Raw genomic sequence first — 21,855 nt, 5'->3', positions numbered from 1 at the left:
CTTTGTCTTTCTTAATGAACTGAAATTCTTCATCCTCCTCATCTAAGGACTCCATAGGGGCAAAGTCTGGCCTCTTTCCCGACACATAACGTTTCACTTTCTCCATCGAAATCTCACCTTGCTCATTTCGGACCAGGACGGCCCCGGCCGTGGACTGAATGGGCGGCTGTTTCATGAGTGAGCTGGGGGCCGACATGTTCATGGCAGCGGCAGGACTCCGGGCACTTCCCTGATTCCAAGTAGTAAACAGCTATCAACGGTAGAGCATGAGACTATTAATCTCAGGGTCGTGGGTTCTTGCCCCACGTTGGGCGCCAATTGTTGGGGTCCAACCCCAGCAGGTCCAGGGGTTCCCAAAGGTGTGGACGGAGTCAGCGAAGAAGGAATGACACGGAGACAGTGTTCAGTTGATCAGCAGTCTAGCCAGATTCTCTAGCCAGGTTCTAGCCAGGATCTCCAGCCAGGTTCTGTGTTTATTTCTCCTGCTACATCTGTATTTATACCAGTTGATCTTAATCCTATCCATTCTTTTCCAAAGGTTAGAGCGTTTGTTATCTCCATCCCAGGGAGTAAAGATTATGTAGCTTAAGCGTGATTGTTCGTAGTTAAAGTGATTAACTACCCGCCTGGCACTCTGTTAAGGGGTTTTACTGATAAAAATCCCCACCTGGGGAAACAACCTTTCTCGGAGAGATGACCTTGGTTAAAACACATAGCGCTAAGAAGGGGAGCAAATATATTAAGAACAGTATGCCATATACGCCAGGTCCCTTGAATCATAAGCTGTGCAGATGTTTCTTCCCCGAAGCGACTGTGTCAAGCAGCAAGGGTGGTCCGGCTTCCGGCACATATCCAGACTATTGTAAATCTATTTAAATGATGTTTCTAAAGCATTTAGTGTATCTAGAGCAGGGGTGGGCAAACTTTTTGACTTGAGGGCCACAATGGGTTCTTAAACTGGACCAGAGGGCCGGAACAAAAGCATGGATGGAGTGTTTGTGTGAACTAATATAAATTCAAAGTAAACATCATTACATAAAAGGGTACGGTCTTTTTTTTTTTAGTTTTATTCATTTCAAACGGGCCGGATCCAGCCCAAGGGCCGTAGTTTGCCCACGGCTGATCTGGAGTATTTCCCTTGAAAAATATTTATGCTAAGTACTGTTAAGAGGGTAAAAATTCTGATTAAAAGCAATGTCTAAAATATTAATAATATTATTGCTTGGAGTCAAAAGGTACAAACTTATTAAAGTTAATGAAGGGGGTCAGTTTGTTGTCAGTTTGATTCAAATAAACTCTTATGGAAAATTCTCAAAAAATAAAGAAACAGAAATACCTGTGGGTCTGGGAGCTGCCAAGGGGGCTGGGGCCTGGTTCGGGCAGCCAGCAGGGCTTCCCAGGTTGTTTATGTTCTCCTTGAAAACAAGAAATTCATGTTAGATGGGTCATTTTCTTTCAGGTGTAAGCAAAGCACCCTCTAATTTGCTGTATCTTCAAAAAGTACTATAACTTTGGGAGGGAGGAATTCCTCCATTACTATGACAAAGCCCATGTTTCTAGTAAAGCAAAGGAAACACCCAGAATATTAATAGAGTTCATCTCTAGGCAGTGGAAGTACAGGATATTCTTTCCCTGACCCCCCCCTCCCCCGTTTTTCTGTATTTGATAGATTTGTAGTAAAAAGAAAGTATTATTCTTTTAATGAAAAGCTTTAACTAATCTGTATCATGAGCTCACAAAAGTCTCCAATCTACAGATTTAATAAAATAACACAAAATTAATTAAAGCACTAGGCTTCTTTGATTATACTAAATCCAAAAATAAAAAGAAATGTTGTTACATGGTTATGGGTCACTTTAATTTGCTAAGTTTTTTTTATAATGAGCATATTTTTTATAATTAGAAAAAATACATTCTTTTAAAAGGGTAGTAACATTTATTGGGTGACTATAAACACACATGTGCCCCTTGGATGTTTCATTCACTTCATCAAAAACATAGCCTAAGCTAGTTTTGGCTGCTTTAAGAAAGAATATGATGATGTTGTTAAGTATATGGACAGTATGAAACGTTAATACAAAATGTGAAAAGAAAATGTTCTATTCATTTTAGAGGCTTAAAAAATTAGGGAGCACATATCTTTAAATGTAGGTGTGTTAGAATAATTGCTTGACTTTGTATCTGGGAGCTGTGAGTTGCTTCTGTACACCAAGTAAAACATTAACTTTCTGATTTTTTTTTTTTTTTTTGCAACAACAAGATTACCAGTGTTTGTGAGAGCCTGCAGAGACAGCCTGCAAGGAAAATGAAGCTCCCTATTTTCATAGCAGATGCATTCACAGCAAAAGCATTTCGTGGAAATCCTGCTGCTGTTTGTCTCCTAGACAATGTGAGTATTAGTTTGGAAATGCAGTGCTTAGAATTCTAGATTCCCTGAGAACTAAATAGGTCTTTAAAAAAAAATCAGACCAGCTGTTTACCTCTTTGTGTTTTTTTGTCAAATGATACTAGCAACGTTCATGTCTGCAAATTGATTTAGGCGAGAAAGCTTACACCTACAAGTTTAATTCTAGAGAAATGAAGATTCACGTAGGGAGGGACTAGAGCTCCCTTTAGCCCTCAGGTTTTCACTTAGTTAGCACCAAATGTGGAGGAGAATAAAATTAGATGAGTTTTATGTGACTAGACATGGCTGATATTACATTTAGCATGAAAGATCCAAACTGCATATTTCTAATCTTACCTATAGTCCATGTAATTAGAGATTTTTTTTCAGGATGAAGAAATGAGATGTTTTGTAAGGAATAAAGTAGAAAGATAGAAGGAATTAAGCTCTAATATAGGGAGAACTTAGTTTACTGAAAGTCTCATTTTAAAAATGGCTTTTTGATTAGGTTAAGTTATTAACAGGTTAATTAAATATTCCCTGACCTTAAGTGCTTTGTGTTGGTCCCTGGGTATTATTAGGAAGCAAGCCAAAATACCCTTCCACTCAGAGCAGTTAGTGCCAGAGTATGTATACGTGAGAATTTTCAGAAACACAGCAAGCAATTCATGATGTTAAGTAAGTTACTAAGTTGGGCAAAGTGCGTGCTGGGGCATTCGTGTGCAGTGAATCCCAACCTGGCCTGCACACCAGAATCACAGAGGAGCTTTAACATTTCTGTGCTCAGGCCGCAGACCAAGCCAGTGACAGCAGAGTCTCTGGGGTGCGACCCAGGCTGCCCTGTTGGTCCGTCTCCGTGTGTGATTCCAGGGTGCAGTCACGGCGGAGAGAGGCCCAGGTTTTCCTGAGATAGGTGAATACTGTAAATTGAGTCCTTGATGCACTTATTTTCTTTCTCAAGGGGAGCAGCAAAATGGTGATCAGGAGTTCAAGAGTCCTCCGCTCACTTTAACAATGCATTCATTATGCAACCTTGCAGTTGGCACTAGCCAACCACACACTGCTGAAAGAAAGTAATAAAGTTAACAGGCTTTATCGAGTAACACAATAGTTTGCGAGGATTAGCAAGAGAGTAATTAACAACCAGATTCTAAGTCATGAACTTTCTTTAGAAATAATCTGGCAGCCCAGCTGGTGTGGCTCAGTGGTTGAGCATTGACCTATGAACCAGGAGGCCGTGGTTTGATTCCCAGTGAGGGCACATGCCTCTGCTGCAGGCTCACTCCCCAATGGGGGGCATGCAGGAGGTAGCCGATTGATGATTCTCATCATTGATGTTTCTATCTCTCTCTCCCTCTCCCTTCCTCTCTGAAATCAACAAAAATATATTTTTTTTAAAAAAAGAAACAATCTTTAAATACAACTCCACCTTGAGGAATTGTGAAATTGACTAAAGCTGCTTGTCTAGAATCTCAGTATATTTGCCCATGTTTCCATACGTAACATCCTTGAAGAGTTTTGAAAATAGTTTTAAGTGATTTATATACTAGATGACAAGGATCAGCATTATTCCTCATTCTTTTATCTCGTGTACTCATTAAGCAACAGGCTCAAGGATCTCTATCTCTCTCTACCTACCTACCTAACTCTATCTCTCTATCTACTTCCCCATTAAAATATATTTTACACGTTATTTATGTATTTGGAAAAACTAGGCAATAAAATTTTAACAAAGAACTTAACATAAAGCAAAATGCTTCAGTTCAAATGAAAGAAAGAAAAAGATGAGGAAGTCCATGGCTCGGGGACACTCGCTTGTCTCCCAATTCACTTCTGGGCCTTGGACCTGTGAGACTAGGCTAACTTGATGGCCTGTCAGAGACAACTGAATAGATATCTGAAGACTAGTTTGCTAGCTTTTCTATTCTGTGGACATGAGAGTCCTGTTCTCCTGGATGCTAATTTAACACTTTCCCCAATTCATAATCAATACAAATTATAAAGAAAGTGTCAACTATGTTTTCTGCCCTTGGATTCCTTACCCATGGCTGGAGACAGAGATCACTTGAAACACAAGTGAACTCAGGAAAATATCAGCGACAAACAGGGCTAAACCTTATAATGCTGACCGCAATTCCGGTGTTTAGCCTATCATCGACATATTCTACAAATATTTATCAACACCTGCCAGGAGCCAGGCTCTGGGCTAGGGCTGGGAGGTACAAAGATTAGTCAATTTGTCTGCCCTTGAGGTGCTCAAAGTCTAATGTAAGCCTCATCATTATTCAGAGGCTAAGGGACCCGAAGGTGCCAGGTGCAAAGGGAACTCAGAGAACAACGTTGGATTTTATGGAGGAGGACATACTTCAGATTTAAGTGCAGATATTCTTTTTTGTTTTGTTTAAAATTATTTAAAATTTGACCAAGATGAGACTAACTGTAGAGAAACTTGGTGGACAGTCTAAAGACCAGGTAATTGCTTTTTGAATACTTGATAACAGACTGCTGGAAGAAAATGTAGTCCCAAGAGCTTTTATAATTTTCTAAAGTTTTGTTTTGTTTTCCTTTAAGGACAAGTCCATTTTTAAAAAAATATATTTTATTGATTTTTTACAGAGAGGAAGGGAGAGAGATAGAGAGTCAGAAACATCGATGAGAGAGAAACATTGACCAGCTACCTCCTGCACACCCCCTACTGGGGATGTGCCCGCAACCCAGGTACATGCCCTTGACCGGAATCGAACCTGGGACCTTTCAGTCCGCAGGCCCGACGCTCTATCCACTGAGCCAAACCGGTTTCGGCAGGACAAGTCCATTTTTAATGTTCTCACATGAGGAACTTATAACACTGTACATTAGGTGGGGGAAAAAAACCAAATTAAGGGATAAATGGAACATATTTGAGTAAAATATTTAAAATCTTAAAAAACTGTGTGATAATCAGTTTGGCAATAAAGACCATATAGACACATGGAAAATGTATCAAAACAATATTTTAAAAATGAAATAGATACATTATGGTGTCAGCTGAGTAAAAAACTACAAAACTCATGACCAACTACTGGATAGGTCAGAGGACTGTGATAGTGCTCAGGGGTGATATTTTGTTTATTTTCCGGTAAACCAGCCTTCATAGTTAGTGAGAATAACAGATCAACAGGGTAAGGTATCCCATATTTATTCTTCTTCATATTCTAACAAAGCCATATATATATATATTGTGTGTGTGTGTGTGTGTGTGTGTAGCACAAGGTTTCTTAACTGCAGCGCTACTGACATTTTGGACTGGGTAGTTCTTTGTTGTATGAGACTGTCATGTACATCATAAAATGTTTACTAATATCCTGTCCTCTACCCACTAGATAACAGTAGTCCCCCCTTTTCTCTCAGTCATGGCAATCAAAAATTGCCCCCAGCTGTTCCTCCCCCCCCCCCGTCTGTTTCTCTCCATTCTTTTCTTAAAAAAAAAAAACACCCCCGAAAACCCTGGCTGGTGTGGTTCAGTTGGTTGGAGTGTTCTCCCCTGCACCAAAAGGTGGTGGGTTTAATTTCTGGTCAGGCTACAAGCCCAGGTTTCAGATTTGATTCCCAGTCAGAGCATATTTGGGAGGTGACTGATCGATGTTTATCTCTTTCTCTAAAAAAATAAAAATAAATAAAAAAGAAAAAAAATGGCCCTGAGGTTGAGATCCATTGCTTTGAGGCTACCTTTTTAAAAAGAAGTTTATATGAGTTTTTCTGTTAAAATTATTCATAGAAAACCTTTGTTGTGTGCCCAATATATACGTTTATTCCAATTTAACTGGCATTTACTGGTTGTTTAGTTATTATTCTTTTCATCACCAGTAATCATTGCCAGTGACAGCAAGGAGGATGGGTTTCACACTTTAAAAAAAAGCTGGTTTTAAAATTGATTTCAGAGAGGAAGGGAAAGGGAGAGAGATATAGAAACATCAATGATGAGAGAGAATCATTGATCAGCTGCTTCCTGCATGCCCCTCACTGGGATTGAGTCCGAAACCTGGGCATGTGCCCTGACCAGGAATTGAACTGTGAACTGGTTCATGGGTCAACACTCAACCACTGAGCCACACCCGCTGGGCTGGCTTAGAGGAATGCTTAGTTTTAGTTCCTGAACTATTTGTTGTTCCAGTTTTCCTTATTAAATTTAGAGAACACCCAAAACCCCTTTACAGCTTAGTGAGTTATGCATTTAAGGAAAAAAAACAGGTGTACAGCAAAACTCAGGCTCTAACTCATGTCAGGAGGCTTATCACTGCCCGTTTCCCAACTCTGTGCCCTTCCTTAGAGAGAGGCTCACGGGGTGTGACCACACCCGTCAGAGGCTCCTGGGGTTGCTAGGGAGTTTCAACCTCATATCTATTTTTATGCCCAGAAAAGAGATTGAGGAGTGCAGAGAAGATTCTTCTAGGGCACTGAAGGGTTTTCCTTTGCCCAGTGATGGAGGGGAGAGCAATGCAAAGTAGGAGATGTTAATGTAGAATTTCTGCTTCCCAAGTATCCTCATTGGCTTCCAGAACATAACCCTCAGCTTTGGGAACAGTGACTTCAGACACATTCAGCCCAATACTGTGCTAATTGCTTTTCACATGTTATCTCATTTCATCCTCACAACCACTCTATGAGTAGGTCTTATTATTATCACCCCCATTTTACAGATGCGGACCCAGAGGCAGAGGAAGGGGAAGTACTTTGTCAGAGGTCACACACTCCTCAGTGGCTGACTGCCTGGCTGCGGGGCCTGTGCTCTTAACCACTGTGCTCACTACCATCACTCTTTTTTAAAAAAAAATATTTTATTGATTTTTCACAGAGAGGAAGGGAGAGAGATAGAGAGTTAGAAACATCGATGAGAGAGAAACATCGATCAGCTGCCTCCTGCACACCTCCTACTGGGGATGTGCCCGCAACCAAGGTACATGCCCTTGACCGGAATCGAACCTGGGACCTTTCAGTCCGCAGGCCGACACTATACACTGAGCCAAACCGGTTCCGGCTACCATCACTCTTGTCATTCACTCAGTACCTGTCTTCCTCATCAGATTGCACCTTCTATACGATCTTAGATCCATTCTGACTTGTTTCAGCACACCCGGCCTAGCACACGGGAGGCACTCTGTTGAGTGAAAGTAAAAATATGATCAATTAAATTATGGCAAAATCTCTGAAGAGTTCTGGTTAACCAACCATCATTGGTCTTATGTTCTCCTTGGTGGGGCAGGATAGGGGGTATGGGAAGTGAGAATGAACTTTGGGCTCAATTTGGAGCTGGAGAGACGAGGCATCTGTGGAACCACTAAGATGGCCTACAGCTTGAGTACTGCCTTGTGTGGACATAACTTCACAATAAGAAGTCCCAGTGCCTCAGAAAGAATCTCCCATTTCTTCCTGGGTGATTTAGAACTTTCGACATCCAGCTGTTTTTCCTTTGCTGGAATCCATCTGCAGCAGAGGGACAAAGACTGAGAGAAGTTATATGTAGGCTGTCATATTTCTGAACTGCCACAAGATGGGGGTATTTTAAAACTTTACTCATTTTCTGATTATTAATTTTTTGGGGGGCCTAATGGTGATGGAACCTCAGTGTCCCAGTGCAGTACACTGGAACTCAAAAAATAAATAAAATAAAAAAATCATGGTTGTTTTGCTGTTGGAAATTTGTCTCATGTGACATTACCAAAGGGAAATGGATATTAAAGCAAGAGAATTAAAAGTTGTTGGTTTGTAATTATTATGTGCTGCATTTGAAAATAAGCTTGTAGTGTAAAATGGAAAAATTATTTGAACAAAAACTCAGCATTTTAAATGAGTGTGTAGCCTCTTTCTTTTATTTCTAAAGTTCTCAAAGTTGAACCAATATGAGCCTTCTCATGATGCACCATCATCTTGACCTTTGGTTCCACTGTAGAAATTCAGCTGCATATGGTGCATATTGAGGGCTGCTATTACCAAATTTTCTACATTATTTCTGTCCCTCAGGCAAATAACAGGAGTCCTGGCACAGAAATTAGTGACAGAAGTTCAAATTGCATTTGGTGTCATATGGTAGAGAGGGTTAAAGTAAAGCCTGTGTTCTAGCTGATGTGCAAAACAGCCCATTTGCAAGGAAATTTATTGCCAAACGATGGTGAGCTTGGCTACAATGTGGGATGCTTTAATGCTCTCAGAGGGTCTTGTCGAGGGAAGCAATAGATAAAGAAAGGAAGGATAAGGATAGGGAGAGTTTGACCAGATCAGAGAGAGGAAGGACTGGCAGGCACCACAGGAAGACCAGCACCGGCTTTCCTCTGTCACCCTGTCATTCACTGTTGAGCCCTGTGATTGCAGGTTCTGCACTAGGGAATTAAATGGCTTCCAGTTTCTCTCAGGTGTTGTATGCACAGGCATGTTAGCCAGTTTCCGCAGACAACATTCTATAAGCCATGGCAAGTGCTTGATTCAATTCTTTTTTCCCCCCAAATTATAAGAGAAAGTTTATTTAGAAAATTACAGAGCTAGTAGAAGTTAGCCAGCTCAGCTGCATAGGCTCAGGGAAAAGTGACAGAAGCAAAAGAAGGGCCCTTAGAGCTCAGGAGAGAGAAAGGAAAGGTAAAGCGCTTGGGGGAAGAAGCGGGGGAAGGGAAGGTGCGGGTGTGCTCCTGAGGGAGAGCACACCTGAGTTCAGTTCTTAGCAGTATTGCCTTGTTGGCTGGGATGCCCCAACAACCACCCTGCTTCTTCTACTCAGGTGGGACTTCTCACTCCCCAGGCCCACAGGTGTGACATCCTAATTCCCTTCACCCCAGCTCACGGAATCCTAGCGTGTCAAAGATTTAACAAGAGAACAGACATAAGATCAAGTAACTTGCCCAAGAAGCATCCCCAATACAAAGCTCTTTGCCCACATTTTCCTGCCCAACTCACCAAAAAGTGCCCCTTTTCTGAATCCACTTGAAGGCCTCATCTTTAAAGGCCTAGCATGTTTATTGTCAAAATCTATGTATCTCAATTACACACTGTGCATACTCTATGTATCTCAAATACATATGTACTCTCTGGTGTTGCTCACTGTTGCTTTCTGTATCTGCCTAGAGTCCCTACAAGAACACAGGGCCAGCCCGGCCGGTGTGGCTCAGGTGGTTGAGTGTCAACCTATGAACCAGGAGGTCATGGTTGAATTTCCATTCAGGGCACATGCCCAGGTTGTGGGCTTGATCCCCAGTGTGGGCATGCAGGAGACAGCGAATCAATGATTCTCTCTCATCATTGATGTTTCTGTCTCTCTCTCCCTCTCTGAAATCAATAAAAATATATTGAAAAAAATGAACACAAGGCCATATCTTATACACCAGGACTTCTCAAATTTTAATGTGCACACAGATCATGTGGGGATCTGGTTAAAATGGAGATTGTGACTCAGAAGGCCTGTGATGGGGTCTGAGACGGCATTTCTAACACCTTCCCTCGGTAGTGGTGCTGCTGCTGCTGGCCCAGCACAATACTCAGCAATTGATTGCTACTGTCCCTCAGAAACGTTGCAGGAGTCCATTTGATCTGGTAGACCTTGGTTTTCCTGTCTGCAATGTGGTAAAGGGTAATAATAATGTGTCTTTGTTATGGGGAGGCAGTGTAGTGTGGCAGGTTAAAGCTCGGGCTTTGAGCCACTCAAAGTAAAAAGCCAGCATTTATCAAGTACTTACTACGTGTTGAGCACTGTGATGAGCACTTTATATGCATTACTGGATTTAATCTTTTGGAAAAAAAAGTTAAGTAAAAATAAAATCAATTTATTATGTTTGGGTTTTCAAAAAATAAGTTATCAATTTTTTAAAATTGATTTCAGAGAGGAAGGGAGAGGAGAGAGAGAGATAGAAGCATCAATGATGAGAGAGAATCATTGATTGGCTGCCTCCTGCATACCCCACACTGGGGATCGAGCCCGCAACCTGGGCATGTGCCCTTGACCGGAATTGAACCTGGGACTCTTTAGTCCACAGGTCGATGCTCTATCCACTGAGCCAAACCAGCTAGGGCAGTTATCAATTTCTTAAGTCAAATTCTGTCTGTTTCTTTCTATAGGACTACAGAGCTTCTATAGATTTTTGAATATAGTGCTCCTTTAAGTAAACCTCTTGCTAGGATTTTTATATCAGCTGATAGTTTAAAAACCATTTCTGATTTTTCACAATAACTACTGTTTTATGCCTTATACAAGTGTATGGAAAGTGTTTCAAAAGAATTTGAAATAACTAAAAAACAAAGTGTGCTTAACTTGCATAACTCAGATAAATGAATTATGAACTTATTAGTATAAAGTAATAATTCTTATTTCTGGGTTTGGTCAAAGCAAAAATTCATTTGTCTTTGGAATACAAACTATAGCTAGTAAGCATTATGTTGATTAAAAATTTATTTTTATTCTCAAAAGGAAAACTCATACTTCTGACCCATTTTTTCTTAAGAGGAATGTGTGTGTTTGCAAATACATATGTGTATGCATGTGTCTTCATTAAAGTACTATTACTCCCATTTTAAAGGTGAGAAAACTGAGGCCCCATGAGAGCAAATGACTTGCTCACTTTTGCACTTCTATGAGGCTGATCCAGATATAAATCCAATTCTGTCTGTTTCCAAAGCCCACATTATTTATATATTATTTTATTTTATTTATTCTTTTAATCTTCACCCAGGGATATTTTTCCATTGCTTTTTAGAGAGAGGGAAAGAGAGAGGAAAAGACAGAGAAATGTTGATGTGAGAGAAACACATCAATTGGTTGCCTCCTGCACATGCCCTGACCTGGGGAGGAGTCAGCAAATGAGGCACATGCCATTGACCGGAACTGAACCCAGGACCCTTCAGTCCACAGGCCAACGCTCTATCCACTGAGCCGAACTGGCTAGGGCAATTTTTTTTTTAACATTTTATTTTGAAAAATTAAAAACCTACAAAAAAGTTTCAAGAATGGTACAATGAACAATCATATAATACCTTTCCTCTAGATTCACTGGTTGTTACCATTTGCAAAGCCCACATTCTTTTTTTTTAAAAATATATTTTATTGATTTTTTACAGAGAGAGGAAGGGAGAGAGATAGAGAGTCAGAAACATCGATGAGAGAGAAACATCGATCAGCTGCCTCCTGCACATCTCCTACTGGGGATGTGCCCGCAACCCAGGTACATGCCCTTGACCGGAACCGAACCCGGGACCCTTCAGTCCACAGGCCGACGCTCCATCCACTGAGCCAAACCGGTTTTGGCAGCCCACATTCTTAATCATTCTACCATTTATTAGGCATATCATGATCTTAGGATATTATACAACCCCTGTGTTTAATTTCTTAATCCGTAAGTGGGTAAGATATCTATATTGAGGGTTTTAAAAATGAAGATTAAGTGAATAATGTAATTATCCTTTCAGCAAATGTTTATTGAGCCCCTCCCATCCTGGGATGAATACAAAGCACGGTTCTAAGCCAGGACTAAGCAAACTAGCACCATCCCGTCCGTGCCCTCTCAGAGCTCCGAGTCAGAGGTGGGGGGACCGACAGTAAAGGACACACGAGGGAGTTTCAGGTGGCCAAGCACTGGGAGGAGACCGTGCTTTTGGACAGAGCAGTCTGGAAGGCTTCCTGCAGGAAGTGACCTCGGCCTGAAGCCTGGCCCACGAGAGGGAGTGAACCGTGCATAAACGGGGGCAGGGGGGCCCGCCTGTCTAATGTGTGCGCCAAACATCTTTATCCAACAAGAAAGGGAGACTGCGAAGTCCCCATCTGTGGAGAGTGTTGTTAGAAGAGAGCACACGCTCTCAGATAGACTGTCATAATCTCACAAAGGATAGGCCAGGCCCGTAGGTTTTTCAGAGTCTGTTCCAGCTTCGCACACACCTACAGCCCTTCTTCATAAGGTGCCAATTTTTATCAAAGTGCCTGGCTTCCTTGGCAATTATTTCCTGTTAAGCATGTGAGTTTTCACATTAATAAACTGTGTTATCAACGAATGGCAGTCGCTGTCCAAGGAAGTCTGATTTGTGTTTCTAGAGTCTCAATAACCTTTTGTTTCTAATTTAGAAATTGGATGAAGACATGCATCAAAAAATTGCAAGGGAAATGAACCTCTCAGAAACCGCCTTTATCCGAAAACTGAACCCAAGTGACAGCTTCTCACAAAGTAAGTACGCTTTCTGGCTTTTCTTTATTTTCTTAAATATTTATTTATTAATTTGATTGGGGTGACATTGGTGAACATGAACATATAGGCTTGAGGTGTGGGTTTCTATGTTACAGATCTGTATATTGCACCATGTGCCCACCACCCAAAGTCAAATCTTCTCCTGTCGCCTTAAATAAGCATTCTAAAAAACCATTCTTTATGGTTTTTAGGAGAAGCTGCTTTTCCAGTGGGAGGGTGATATTTAAGGGAAACGCCCATTTGCTATTTGCATGCAGATAGGAGAGTGAGATTCTGATTTGGTTCTCAGTTAATCTGGGGTTGTGGGGTTGGTTGATTTGAATGTTTTAGCCCCGGACCTAGCACCAAGGAACCCTAGGATGTATGCTTAGAGTTCACTCCTTTCACAACATGTTTCAGCAATTAAATCACGCTGGTGAAAAATTCAGAAAAGAATGAGAAAACAAAAAGTCTGCGACTCACTTGCACGGGAATGATCTCGTCTCTCTTTGGCTTATCTCCCCTGAAGGTTCCTGCTTTGGACTAAGGTGGTTCACACCGGCGAGTGAGGTTCCTCTCTGTGGTCACGCTACCCTGGCTTCTGCAGCCGTGCTGTTTCACAAAATAAGTAATGTGATTTTAAAAAATGAACCTATCACTTAGCAAATAGCAATTTAAAAAAAAATTCTCATGCTCTTGGCGATGAACACTGGAATGGGACATTGCAGAGTTTATTTCATGTAAAACATTATCCAGAATAAAAAACATCAACCTTCAATAACCTTGGCCTGAGTATGTGCCAGGCATATTGGAAAGCCACAGCGTTGTTCCCTGGAATGCCATTTATTGTAAATCTGGAGTCTTCGGTGTCTGTGGAGGGGAGTTTACAGGAAGAACAGGTGACACACATGATATTGGGGACCCAAAAGGCACACTTTGCCCTCGATATGTGCCCCCCACACTGAAACAAGAGCTTCTTTACTCTGAATTTTAATTAAATTAATTAATTTATAAAATATTTTTATTGATTTCAGAGAGGAAGGGAGAGGAGAGAGATAGAAACATCAATGATGAGAGAGAATCATTGATTGGCTGCTTCCTGCACACCCCCTTCTGGGAATCGAGCCTACAACCTGGGCATGTGCCCTAGACTGGAATTGAACTAGTGACTCCTCAGTCCACAGGCCAACACTCTATCCACTGAGCCAATCTGGCTAGGGCTACTCTGAATTTTAAAGAGTTATGCGCCCAACTACTTACACTACAACTACCACTTGTGAGGATAGGGTACAGCACCTAGTCCTTCATCCTACCACTTTCCATCTAAGCTGCATATACAGCAGGTAAAGATGAGGGCTTTGTGGGAACGGGGCAGAAGAGAGATGCTTGGAGATGCCTTAAATCGCAGCAGGAGGCAGCTATGAACGCGTTTAGACAACACACAGAAGTAAACAGGATGATATGACAGGGTAACTGTAGGAAGTGGGGAGTTAGAAAAGGAGGTTCTTTGGAGAACTGCTGTAGATGGGGATAGTAAGGGAAGGGGTTGCAGGGCAGGTTCCACCAGGGTGCAGTGCAGATTTGGGGACACGTTTGCATGCCGGAGGAACTGCAGGCAATATTCTTGGGGTCAATATTGACAGGGGAGTAAAGAAAGGATTAAATAGAGGGAGAAGTTGGACTGCAAAATGGTTTTACAGAAATATTAGGGCGTGAAAAACAATTATGTCCCAAATCTCTGTTTTCACCAAAAATGTTATACACATTGAAGTCAGATAAGTGGCTCAAGTTGTATCAGAAACACAGAGGGAGGGCTATCATATCAGCATTTATAGTCTAATCTTTAAATCAAAATTTTATGTCTAGCTTTGTTTATTTAAAATAAACTTAATTTGTTCATATCAGATTGTTGTTCGTAACTTGTATGTTCTATTTGTCATCTATAAACTGACTAGTAGAGCTTATAATTCCATGCTAATTGTAGGTTAATAGAAAACATAACATTTCTATGAGGCAGGCTTAATTATTGCCCTATTTTATTGGTAAAATAAAATTGATATAGATTGAATTATTACCTCACTTTGTTGATGTGGAAATTGAGGTTTAAGCAGGTTAAATAATTTGCTCAAGGGTATAGCTAGGAAGCAGTAAGGAGCTGGGATTTGAAGCCTTGCAGCCTGATGCCAAGTCTAATCAATCATGTTCCTGGTTCTCAAATTAGAATCCAGTGAGGGACCCCACTGTGGACCCCAGCAAACCAAACGCGGGCAGCACTGCTAGAGAACCTGAGACAACACAACGGTGTCTGAAACAGACTTATAAGCATATAACAAAGTTTATTTTCCCATTTCATGATTCCTTTTCTAACAGTTTTATGATCGACAAAATAAGACTCTTTTTTTTTTTGCCAGAAAATGTGAATAGCACTCTAACCTTTGTCACGCTGAGTGGGGAACTAAAGGCCAGAAAAGCGGAGGATGGTATCATCCTGGACCTGCCTCTGTACCCAGCCCACCCCCAGGTCAGCTCTTTCTAATTGATAAACTGTGTACAACTGGCAGAGTGCCTGTTTTATAACGGTTTTGTCTTTTCCCCATCTAGGACCTCCATGAAGTAAAGGACTTGATAAAGGTTAGTGACAAGAATCAAGCCTGAGCTCATGTTATTTGAACACTTGTTAGTATTTGAACACAAACATTCGGTACCATTTGATCCCCAAAGACAGGCCTGCTACTGGTAACAGCGTTCCGATCTAAGCTTGGATGAACAGAACAGTGCGTTTGAGGTCTGAACTGTAATACTGAATCTATTTGGTGAGAAGATGGACCAGTTTCCCCTGACTCTTCATTGTCAGCATTAGCCTCCATGGTAGGGTGGGGAGAGCTACTTAAAGCACCAGGGCAGGAAAATGGGAAATATTCAGAGTTCTTTCTACCTTGTTCATGGTAGAAAGAACTTAACCTGACCTCTCTAAGCCTCAGGGTCAGCGTTTGAAAAATGGGAATGACAAAGGGTTATTCATCTTATCACGGGTTGTCCTTTTGTGTTCCTAGAAACTGGCAATAAGATTCCCAGCTGAGAATTAAACTTTCAGATCACATAGAACCCATGCAGAGAAGGGCTGGGTGACCCTTCAGAGAGACTGGAAGGTCCCGGAGAGCAGGTGGGATTTGGCTGCTGGGATTTGTTTCTAGAGAGAGGGACATTGGTTAGCTGTGGTCACAGAGGCAGACATCCCAGGCATCACTCCAGGAGGAGAGAGGCTTGGCCTTGGGACCTGGAGCAGCTCAGTCCCTAAAGAGAGTTAGAAAACCTGAAGCCACCGAATGACTGCCAGACAACTACTCTGTCATCGCCATTGTCACCTACTCTGCCCACAGCCACTGGTAGTGCTTAAAGGGGCTTTTGTCCCCTCATCTATTCCCTCAGCACCCCAAGCCAACAAACAAGCAAAACAATGTTATCTGTAACTAGGGGCCCAGTGCACGAATTCATGCACCTTGAAAGGAATTGTGGGCCACATGGCTGCGGTGGGCACAGGGGTGGGTCTCGGCCCCTCCCGCCGTAGCCCCCAGTCCCCTGTCTGCCAGCAGCTCCACTCCCGCTGCAGCCACTCCCACGCGCTGATGGCGCCAGCCCCAATCACATCCGCTGACTGCACGGAGTGACTGGGGCCAGCGCCAGCAGCGGGTGCGAGCGGGGCGGCACTGTCAGTGGGTGTGAGCAGCGGCTGCTGCCTCAATCGCCCCTCAGGAGCAGGGGGAGATGGAGAAGCCCTCAGGGGTGATCGGGGCTGCCAGCCGCTACTTGCACCCGCTGATGGCGCCGAGTGATTGGGGCTGACGCTGGGCGCTGGTGGCAGGTGCAAGCAGTGGCTCCAGTGCTGGCAGCGGATGTGAGCAGGCCCGGCGCTGGCAGCAGGTGCGAACGCCCGGTGGGGCTGCAGTGCACAGGAGCAAAGAATTTTCAGTAACCTCCAGAGGCTCACTCCGATGACAGCGACCGGCACCCAGCCTTGGTCTGGTGCCCCCACTCACCTGCTCCACCATCTCACTGCAGTCGATGCCTGCCATGTTCCACACGCACCCCCTGGTGGTCAGTGCACGTCATAGTGACCGATTGTTCTGTTGTTCCACCATTCTGTCTATTTGCATTTTAGGGATATATATATATATATATATATATATATATATATATATATATTAAAAGTATAATATGCTAATTAGATCAAACGTCCTTCTGGACGACCTTCTGGACGAAAGCCAGGCTTCGAGGGAAGCCGGGGTGCTGGGTGCTAGAGGGAAGCCAGTGCCAGCAGCCAGGGGAAGGAAGGCCTACTCTTGCATGAATTTCATGCATTGGGCCTCTAGTTGGAAATGAACAAGAGTATGTGTGTGTGACCCTGGGCCTCTCTAAGTCTTCTGATCTGTGGGGAAAATACCCATTTGAAGGAGTTGTGTGTTCAGGCACATATTAACACTTGTGAATAATGTCTATCTTTGGCTCAAAAAAGATAAGCTCAATTCCTTTAAAGGCCTCTTTAATCACCAGGAAACTGACCTTTTCCTTGGGCAACACCTTCAGCCCAGAAACCTACCTAAAACTTGGGGACTGGAGACCAGGGGTGTGCCTGGCACTCTGCAGATGTTCAGGAAAGGTCGTTTCCCACACGGGATCAAGGACTGGACCCAGGGCACATGCCTGAGAAGTCTTTGGTCTGTCTTCACAGACTGCCATAGGTGACACACTGGTCCAGGACATCCGCTACTCCCCAGACACCCGGAAGCTCCTTGTCCGGCTCAGTGACACTTACGACAGGTGAACGAGATTTTTGGCTTCGTCAGCACTTTGGAGAGAGCCAAGCACCCCCATTTATAGCCCTGGCTGGGTCTGGCTGTGCTCTGTCCAGTCAAACCATGATTTCTGCAGCCAGAGAGCTTTGTTCTCAGATAGGAAGGTATTCCACTTGCTCCTCCTCCTGCCCCTGCTGATGCGTGTGGGTCAGCCACACCCTGGCCTGCTTTATGGAGTCCATGTAGTGGTGGTGGTGGTGGGGTGTCTGTGGAATGGGGTTTGTCCTAATCCATCCCATTTATGAACAAGGTCATTTCTGGAGAACCTGAAAGTGAACACACAGGATCTGCTGCAAGTAGAGAACACAGGGAAGGTGAGAGGACTCATTCTCACTCTTAAAGGAAAGCCCGGTGGGCAGACCCACGCATTCGACTTTTACTCCAGATATTTCGCACCCTGGGTTGGCATCGCAGAAGACCCGGTAACAGGTACTGGGGGGGTTAAACAATGGAGGGGGTGGATAAGAAATAGCTGTTTAAGCGTCCTTTATGTGACCTTTCAGATTGTTTGCGTTTTGAGCTGCCTTTGTTTTCCTATCTCCCTTCCCCCATCCCTTCACGTAAAAACACAGAATTAAGGAAGCAGTACAGCCCTGGCCAGTGTGCTCAATGGTTAGAGTGTCAGCCTGCGCACCTAACGGTCTCGGGTTTCATTCCCAGTCAAGGGCACATGCCTGGGTTGCAGGTTTGATCCCTGGCTGTGGTTGGGGAAGGTGCAGGAGGCAACCAATTGATGTGTCTCTCTCATATTGATGTTCCCCCCTCCCCCTCCCTCTTTTCCACTCTCTAAAAATCAATGGGAAAAATATCCTTACCCCCCCCCCCCCCAAAAAAAAAGAAGTAGTATAGCAGGGTTAAACCTTAGTGTCAGACAGCCTTGGTTTGCATCCTAGCTTTCTAGCTGTTGACCTTGGGCAAATGGCTTAACTTATTTTTTCAAAAAGATTTTTGATTGACTTTTAGAGAGGGTGGAAGGGAGAGGGAAAGAGAGAGAGAGAAACATCAATGTGACAGTGAAACATTGATCAGCTCCCCCCATAACTCCCCTCCTCCCAGTTCCCGCCCCACCCTCCACCCTCACTCCCCACCCACTGTCCTCATCCATAGGTGCACTATTTGAGACGATGCCCAACCAACCGAGCCACACCTGCCAGGGCTTCACTTTTAAACGTTTCCATTCCCTCCTCTATAAAATACAGATAATATCCCATAGAGTTATGCAAATCCAAGGCCAGTTAAGTACTTAGCACAGTGCGAAGAGTGGGCTGAGCAGCAAAAGGGGGCCATGAGGAGGCTGGCACATGGGATGGTGGCCAGGGCAGAAGGAGGCTGGGCAGACTGTTTTGGTCAGATGGCAGGCGCTGGGATGACTGAGTTACTCTCTGAGGAACAAAACAAGTGAAATTCAAAGCTCAGTAAGCAAGCACTTTTTGGATGTCAGGAAAATGCCCAAATGACATCCAAACAGTCCAACTCAAGCCTTTCCCCATGGAATAGAAGTTCTGAGTGGATTTACACATGCACAGCTGCTTTACAAAGATTTTAATTGGCACAGAGGGCAAGTTTTTCCCCTAAAACAATGCTTTTCTACAGTGGAAAGGTCTTTGGACAGTGATGACCAACCATCTCAGTTTGCTTAAAACTGAGAGATTTTTCAGCATACAGGGCCTTCGGTGCTAAAACCAGGATGGTCTCAGGCAAACTGGGATGGTTGGTCACACCATGTGGACCTCCCATAACATTTAGTAAGTTTTCCTGAAGGAGGGGCCTTCCCACCCCAGCCTTTTCTGCCCCACAGACTTTTCTGACAGTTGTTCCTTCATTTTACTACCCATTCTCTGATCTAAACCTTGGGCACAATCATCTAAAAAAAAACACCTCACCGAAAGACAGTTCTTTTGCCACCAAAATCCGGGAATGTGTGCTTGATGGAAATTTTGCATTTTGTCAGAGTTCCCACCTTTCCTTGCCTGTGCATCCTGGGAGCAAGCAGATGGTCTCTCTTGAAGGATGTAGATTTAAGTGAAGGACTTGATTTTCCTACCACGGGCTGACAGTAACGTGTGGACAGGACAAGAATGAAAACCCGCAGTTTAATTCAGCCTTCAGAAAGTGTGCAGCACTGCGAATGCATCATTTGGAGGCGCTTATCCACACATTCTGTGCCTTCCTTTCTATCTCCATTCGTAATCCCACACTCTGCTGTGGCCACGCCGACACAACGACTAACTAGTTGATTGCAATTGCTTATACATTTACCACAAAGTCGCCCCTGTTTCCCTTGTGCGGTATCATAACTTCTCATTTCTTTTAAGGGTCTGCACATACTGTTCTCAGCAGCTACTGGTCCCAAGAACTGGGGAAGAAAGATATGCGTGGTAAGACAGCTCTTTTTCAATTAAAAAAAGAAAGCCTGATCTTAAACTAGGATTCCTTCTCAAACGTACTATGCACGTGAAGATATGTTTTGTGTCACCCACGTGAAAATGAAAGGTTTTTAAATTCCTTCACCCTGACCCCTCTACTCTAAATATCCTCTACCCCAAACATCTCCCACCCGTCTCTCCCAACACAGACACACTTCTAGCAGTGAGTGCCCAATAAATGTTTGTTGAAGAAAATTAACTAGCTGTGTAACTTTGGCCCAGAGAAGTTATCTATGATGTGAAAGGTGGAGATTGGATAATCAGTAAGGCTCCTTACTGCTATTACTAGCCACAGGATTGACTCATACAAATTGTTTTTGAACCAAGTCCCCTGGTGATTAATATATATTTTCTCAGGGGCAGAGAACATAGACCTCGGACAATGGAGGCTACGTAGCCCTCATAATCAAATTAGGAGTCCAACCCTAGAGGTCTTGCTTAGTGGGAGGGTTAGGCCTCTGTGAGCCTGATTTGGGGAGAGCAGGTGGCTCCTCTTAGGTGAGACTAGTTACTCCCCTAAGCACTGAGCTCCAGGAAGACTGAGACGTGCCTCTTGTCTGCCTGACAGTGTGGTTGCTTGGTAACTACAATGAATGAATGAGCTCCCTTTGTCTTATTCAGGCCTGGAAAGACGGGGCCTTCTCAGGAGGGCCAAGAACACCCCTCTTTATCTTCCTAGACATCTAGTTCCTGCATCTATCTTTTCACATGTCCTTGCTTACTCCTAGACAGAGCCAGGGAGGAGGCTGTGGGTGGGGTGAGTCTGGGCATTACAGGAGGTGATAGAGGAAGTAGCTCAGGAAGGGGAGACCTGGAGCTGTGTGTTTTATGGATGAAAGTGCATTTTGGCCCCTCACTCCTTAGGAGAACCGGTTGGGCTGGGCAGTACCATGGCCAGATTTTATCTTTAAAGAATTTTATCTTTAAAGCATTTATCTTTAAGCTGACCTAGGAGGATTCTAGAACTTGTAATAAGAGGTGTCTCACTATATGCTGTTCATTAAAAAGGGTGGCAATTATCTTAATTTGTGATTTGTTTTGTTTTGTCCAGCCTTTCAGTGTTCCTGCCGAGGAGGAGAACTGGAGATATCCCTGCGTCCGGATGGCCGGGTTGACATTAGGGGAGGTGCTGCGGTGGTTGTAGAGGGCACGCTGACAGCCTAGAGGCGCTGTGCCGATGCTGCTCTCCCCCATGACTGTTTCCATGAAGAAAAACATAGGGGCTGCCTTTAGCAAACCTGCATGGTAGTCTACTTAATCCACATGTTAGAAATAGAAAAATGAAGACATATTAATGGAGAGTTAACGTGTACCAATTAACTATGGCGTTTTGGCTCCACCTGTGAGTGTATCTGAAATATAAGTAACTCATAATGAAGAATAATGTTGTCACCTTTGATTGTGACTACTGATCACAGAATGAGGAACAAATGGTTAAAATCAAACCATTTAAATGTAGGTGACTGTGATAGAATATTTTGCAGCCATTAAAAAGATCCAATAACTATGTGGAAATACAGAAAAATATTCCATGATATAATACTAAGAAAGAAAATTACAGATTATAAAATGTGAATATGAATCTATGTGGGCAGGATGAGTCATGAAGATAGTGAAAACAGTTCATCTGTGGGGAATAAGATTGGGAATAGTTTTAATGTGTGTAATAAAAAAGCATTTCCTTCATTGGAACACACATGTTCAATAACCCAAAATAAGAACATAAAAGCAAATAACTAGAAACCCCAGAAATTTAAAAAATGTATATGTATTAGTGTGGTAGTAAAATTAAACACTAAAAGTAATGTAATATCTTTATCTTACAGCTTTAGAGTGATAACTTAAAATGGATTCTTCTCTTACCTTAACAAAATGGTTTTTTAACGTAACTTTAAATTCAGGTAAATCTGTAATACTGAGTGCCTATAACTGACTTTGGGATGGGGACTTTTTCAAGTCATTAAGAGTGTTCCTTTAAGATGATCTCACTGATGGCCGTTCTCGGCCGTCTCAAAAAC

General features: G+C 43.0%; 1 protein-coding gene, 1 long non-coding RNA gene and 1 pseudogene across 2 annotated transcripts in view; 1 reads left to right on the top strand and 2 right to left on the bottom strand.

Moving 5' to 3' along the window:
- LOC102425132 overlaps positions 1–299 on the bottom strand; it is a 3,776-nt pseudogene extending 3,477 nt beyond the window's left edge.
- The window catches only part of LOC111826240, a 9,710-nt gene extending 8,304 nt beyond the window's left edge, over positions 1–1,406 (bottom strand). The window contains exon 1 of the long non-coding RNA XR_002829525.1: positions 1,337–1,406. This is a non-coding gene — a long non-coding RNA (uncharacterized LOC111826240). The remainder of the gene's footprint in view (positions 1–1,336) is intronic.
- PBLD (phenazine biosynthesis like protein domain containing) lies at positions 202–21,855 on the top strand. The gene is made up of 10 exons (XM_023754643.1): positions 202–259; positions 2,261–2,389; positions 12,459–12,558; positions 13,088–13,186; positions 14,970–15,079; positions 15,160–15,189; positions 17,288–17,376; positions 17,662–17,840; positions 19,727–19,789; positions 20,889–21,855. The coding sequence occupies exons 2-10, from the start codon at positions 2,306–2,308 to the stop codon at positions 20,999–21,001; spliced, it is 867 nt and encodes a 288-aa protein (XP_023610411.1). The 5' UTR covers positions 202–259; positions 2,261–2,305; the 3' UTR covers positions 21,002–21,855.

The sequence above is a fragment of the Myotis lucifugus genome, unplaced genomic scaffold (genome assembly GCF_000147115.1).
Source record: "Myotis lucifugus unplaced genomic scaffold, Myoluc2.0 scaffold_62, whole genome shotgun sequence".
Lineage (NCBI taxonomy): Eukaryota > Metazoa > Chordata > Mammalia > Chiroptera > Vespertilionidae > Myotis > Myotis lucifugus.
This window is presented reverse-complemented; position numbering and strand designations above follow the sequence as displayed.

Bases quoted from the DNA above. Each gene is read 5' to 3' on its own strand.
- PBLD (XM_023754643.1), top strand. From the start codon at position 2,306: ATGAAGCTCCCTATTTTCATAGCAGATGCATTCACAGCAAAAGCATTT. The intron at 2,390-12,458 runs GTGAGTATTAGT...TTTCTAATTTAG, and splicing joins CTGTTTGTCTCCTAGACAAT to AAATTGGATGAAGACATGCA. The intron at 15,190-17,287 runs GTTAGTGACAAG...CTGTCTTCACAG, and splicing joins AAGTAAAGGACTTGATAAAG to ACTGCCATAGGTGACACACT.